Source organism: Hyalella azteca, unplaced genomic scaffold (assembly GCF_000764305.2).
Source record: "Hyalella azteca isolate HAZT.00-mixed unplaced genomic scaffold, Hazt_2.0.2 contig2126, whole genome shotgun sequence".
In the NCBI taxonomy this organism is placed as follows: Eukaryota; Metazoa; Arthropoda; class Malacostraca; order Amphipoda; family Hyalellidae; genus Hyalella; species Hyalella azteca.
The window spans coordinates 374,332-379,485 of record NW_025932412.1 but is presented as its reverse complement, the minus strand read 5'-3'; the positions used below and the strand labels follow the sequence as shown (position 1 = coordinate 379,485).

The window sequence follows — 5,154 nt, the reverse complement described above, 5'->3', positions numbered from 1 at the left end:
TCTCTCTCCAGGATTGTTCCAGTAGGACGATCGTTACCAACAGGAATAGCAGGAATATAAATTCCATTTGAATACAAGAAAATGCCAGTTGTTTGTACCGCAACAGAAACCAAGTTACGGCTATTAATAAATGCAATATCTCTTTCCTGATCGCTCGGAAGTTCTGCTGAATGAGAGGCAGCACCAGACCGTTCAACGCTGACGGCAGATGTTCGAGAACAAGAAGGCTGTTCATTTTCACGCCGACTTTCATTGCAGGGCTGTTCATTCTCAAACCGAGTTTCAAGTTTTATTTTTTCAGGATGATCATTACAAAGTTTAACAATGCATGAGTAATTGTCCTCAAGCATAGTGAAATAAATTGCTCCATCGTTAGCATCTTTCACTACGCTTACTTGACGCAGGAAAACGAAATCTCCAGCCACTATGTGGCGAGCATAACTGATAAGTTTAGGTCCCGCGAAGACTTTAACGGTTTTATCGTCCGTTTCTTCTTCAAAAGGAGCCTCTGAGATGAGACGCTCAACTTCGCTGGAGGGAAGCAACACGGCCTTTGAGGTAATTGCTGCTCTGCAGAGTATATCGTGAGGCACGCACTGTTTTTTACTAGCTGGTTTAGTGCCATCTTTGACTTCGAGCATCACAATACCACAGGGGTTGACCAAGTGCACCCGCACAACTTGACAGTATATATTGCATACGACAGTCTCGCGACACTTAGCTATCTCCAAGTTCATGTTAGGCACATAAGGCAAATACGGATAATCGACGGCCGGCAGAGAGGAAATAAAATTTGTTGGCACGCTGCGATCACCAATGAAAATTTCTCGCTGCTCCTTCCACCAAAGGCGAAGGCTCTGGAGTTTATCTTGCAGAGAAAGAAAGTCAGGATGTGGGTTGATGATTTCATCATCATCATCGGTGATGCGTGTGGACTCAATGACTATACTGTCTACTCCCTGGGTCTCAGAGCAGCGTACTGATCCTCTTAGTTCGTCCTGATACATCTTCGGGCTGACGCTCTTCAAAAGCACGATGTCACCTACGTTTAAAGGTCGCGATAAGACGGATCTACTTGAGTTTTGGAAAGCTGTGATTAGAATTGAGTCCGAGTTTGAGGAGCAGGATTGGTCCACGACGCTGAAGATAGTCCTTCGACCAGCCATATTTGATGGAATGAATGCAGGGGGAAAAACGATATCTTCAATTATTCCTAATAAGTTAGCAACAGACTTGAGCTGAATTCTCTTTATTGGAGTTATATTCCAGGCTCTAGCAGGTCGCACTGTGGCTTTGGACCGTGATGTAGAAGCCATCGATGAAGTGGCCTGGGGCCGAACAGAAGGAGCTGTTGATGAAGCCATAAATGCTGGGGCCTGAACTTGGGCAGGAGAAGTCATCAACGCTGGGGCCTGAACTCGGGCAGGAGATGTCATCAACGCTGGGGCCTGAACTCGGGTAGGAGAAGTCATCAACGCTGGGGCCTGAACTCGGGCAGAAGTCAGCAATGCTGGGGCCTGAACTCGGGCAGGAGAAGTCATCAACGCTGGGGCCTGAACTCGGGCAGGAGAAGTCAGCAACGCTGGGGTCTGAACTCGGGCAGTAGAAGTCATCAACGNTCATCAACGTTGGGGCCTGATCTCGGGTAGAAGTCATCAATGCTGGGGTCTGATCTCGGGCAGGAGAAGTTGCGGCCGTAATATTGGCACAAGGCCTAAGAGTTTTAAAATGTACTTTCTTGCCCTTTGGAACTGACATAAAATCCCTTGAGCTAAGACTTCGATTATTAACATTAGAGTTTTGGTCTTTAATTCTTGAACCACAAGGTTGGGGCTGATTTGGTTCATTTGGCACCTTTCCAGTTGGTGCAATTGCAGGACCATTATCTCCGTTATTTACATGAGAATTAGAAGAAATCTTTGGTCTCTGGATATTTGATGCAGCTAGTGGAGGCATGATGAGGAACGCATGAATATTGGTAGCGTCACAAGCCAGTTTCAGACAAAGTCGATTTTCAAGGAACTTGTAGCTGTTGAATCTGCAATAAAAAAAACACAATTTGAGGCAATTAACATAAGAAACATCCTCAATAGAAAAAAAAAACAAGTTACAGGAATTTGCAAAATTTCCTCAATACTTGCTCTCTCAAGCAGAACAACACAATTCCCAAATACATCTGGACTTTTATTAATGAGAATTCTAACGAACTCTTATTATTTCAATACTAAGAGGATGATTAATAGTATTAGATTACAAATATCTACATTTTTTTGTCAATAAAATATATATATATATGATCCCATATGTCCAGAGAGAAAGCTTTAGAGCTCAGCTGTGGCAGATATCAAGCAGCAAACTGATGCCACGAATTGTTGTCTAGCAGCTACAGAACATTTTTGGCAGGGCTTATGCACTTGCAGTTAATCATTTTCAACTAGTTTCTGATCAGATATATTAACAAGAAGCAAGTTGTTTTTTTATATGCCTGGTATACCAATCAGTTGAGTATAGTAATTAGAACGTAAGTTAAAATAATTTTTAAACAGTACATGAAACGCACTACATTAACAACAATGCACAAGGTCTCACAACAAAATAAATCTTGGCATTAAAAGTAACCATATTTTATGTGAATGTGCACCAATTATTTATGAACATCTGTTATAACATTATAAATTTCAGACAGTGCAGTAATCTCATTTAGGAGTGGAGTATAATTATAATTGGCTTGGTGAAGGAATCACATTGGAAAGAACTCAGAGCAAGGGATTAGTGGCAAATAGAAATATTTTTATACATGAGCTGAATTTCAAAAAGGTTTACTGAGATTTGAAATGCTGAGGATTACTTCAGCAGCATTATTACTACTTTCTGGCTAAAACTTGCTCAATATAAAAATATAAAACCAAATGTGGAGAACTGAATAGGTAATCTTTTCAACTCCTTGAGTATCACATTAGAAAAAGAACATTCAAACAAGGCAGTACAATAACTAACTTTTTAGCCTTGAAGTGGGTCAGGCACAAAAAAACTGAACATGAACCCAAGGTGGCTGGAGATTGATTTATTCCCTGCTGCCCTTCAGGCACGGACAGTAGTTGGGATCCTGCCACACCCGTCACATCCAGCAATATTTCAGGGCCCAGGGACTGCTCTTGGTCTTCAAGATCCGCTGGAACTATACAAAGTTAAATTAATAACAAGCAAACTTATTAATTATCCAGTAATATCCTAGGGCCCAGGGGCCACTCTTGGTCCTCAAGGACAGCAGCATGGTTCACATTTTATGAGTTTTATTTTCTGATAAAATTATAACTTTCCTTCTACCTCGACAACACCATTTAGAAAGTTAATGTTGCTTTCACTTCTCCAAAAGGCTTTGTTTTGAATTGGAGAATCATATATCCAAGAATATAGAGCAAATACCAATTGATACAAATGGGAATTTAAGAATTTTCTAGGATTGCTTGTCAATGAGTAAATGCTTCTGATGGGCTACTAGGTACCGTATATTTGGGAGTGACTCAAGACATTAGTGAGGGAAGATACGTATAAATTATTATCAAATTATACTATTCAAATATTCACAAATTAATTTGACCACAAAAAAGAACTCTTGCAAATTGATCTTATTCTATTAATTGATTTGGAAAATTTGAAATTAACAATTAGTTTTCAAATACTAATTGAAAAAATTTGGTTGCAAGCTTTTTGCTTCCACCACAGCACATCAAAAACCTTAATAATTGAAAAATCCTCAACAATCTTTATATCAGGACACTAGAAAACAAAATCATTTGAATATTTGCTAACAATTCAATGTAGGTGTTAAAGAAGTAGAAAAATATTTCAACTCACCATCTCTCAGACTTAGTCGCAAGAGGTTTACATTGGCCTTTTTCTTGTGGATTTGAGGTGGGAAGCATGCCTGAAAAAAAAACTCAACTTACAACTTGGCAGCAAAAAAAGGGCATTTTGTTTTCTCCATGCATAAGAATTTTAGCATCAGGATTAAATTTGCAGTTACCTATATGTTTAGACAATTTAACTCACACTGGCCATTTTGATTGTGGTACTTCTTTTGTCTCCTTCAAATAAATTATTTGCTATCATGTATACATATGTATAGCCTAGAGAGATTCTTTGAAGGTTTGAAACAGTTTTTATTTTAAGCCTCCATGGTTTTAATATTGGGCAACATTAAAGCATCTCAAATATCAGACATCAGCTGTTTCAAATGCATTCTGATAACATAAATTGTTTATATACTAAGATTAGGAATATAGACATTATACAGATCTATTGAGACATTAAATGGCTGACAACAAACTACTGTATGGCTATATTATGCAGCCACTTTCTGAAGGTTCCAATACCTTTCAGTTGAACAAGAAGCTATTAAATGATTGAATTAAAGGAAATAAAATTTTTCTTTCAAATCTAGCTTAATTTGAGTATAAAATTACAAGTTATAAAAAAAACATAGTTTAAATAATTTAATAAGAATCCCTATTTTTTCAGCTCAAGTTAAGATAAAAAATTGATTACAACTTACTATAAAAAAGATGTTGGGAGGCAGGTTCTCCTCCAGTTCTGTTGACAAACATCGATCAAATCCTTCCTCATTCATGTGGTGTATGATGCTGGCCACGTCATTTTTATGATACACAGGCCAACTGGCATGAGCTAAACTAGCAGTCATTGCAGCACAGACAGTATAAGTACCTACTTATAAATTAAGCATTAGGATATTATAGCGATTGCAACATTAGCCAAAAAATTACTGAACTACAGGACATAGGTTATATATCTGAAAATAATATGAAAAGAGCATTTAAATTAAAAAATAAAATGGCAGAGTTGTTTGTAATTTAAGCATCATCAATATCCAATAAAAATGGACTGGTTTATACATTATACCTGCTAAATTCCACCCTGGCCACCAGGGCACAATGCCATTGGCAGTTGGCACATGAAGTGGATGATGAAAAGTTGTTTCAAAGTTTAACCACTTCTTTTTACAAACTTAACTTCAGATAATACTGAAAACAAAACAGGGCTCAAGAATATTTTTGTCTAACATTGTGGTTTTTTGAATGTCTTGACTTTTTTCAAAATTTTCATTATTATAGGTGTGAATTACTTTTATAAATA

At 37.8% G+C, this 5,154-nt stretch overlaps 1 protein-coding gene across 1 annotated transcript; it reads right to left on the bottom strand.

The window, feature by feature from the left end:
- Nucleotides 1-1,272: 1,272 nt before the first annotated feature.
- Nucleotides 1,273-4,811, bottom strand: LOC108671869. The gene is made up of 4 exons (XM_018159464.2): nucleotides 4,556-4,811; nucleotides 3,859-3,928; nucleotides 2,998-3,178; nucleotides 1,273-2,038 (listed from the first exon to the last, which is right to left on the bottom strand). The coding sequence occupies exons 1-4, from the start codon at nucleotides 4,700-4,702 to the stop codon at nucleotides 1,273-1,275; spliced, it is 1,164 nt and encodes a 387-aa protein (XP_018014953.1). The 5' UTR covers nucleotides 4,703-4,811.
- Nucleotides 4,812-5,154: the final 343 nt, after the last annotated feature.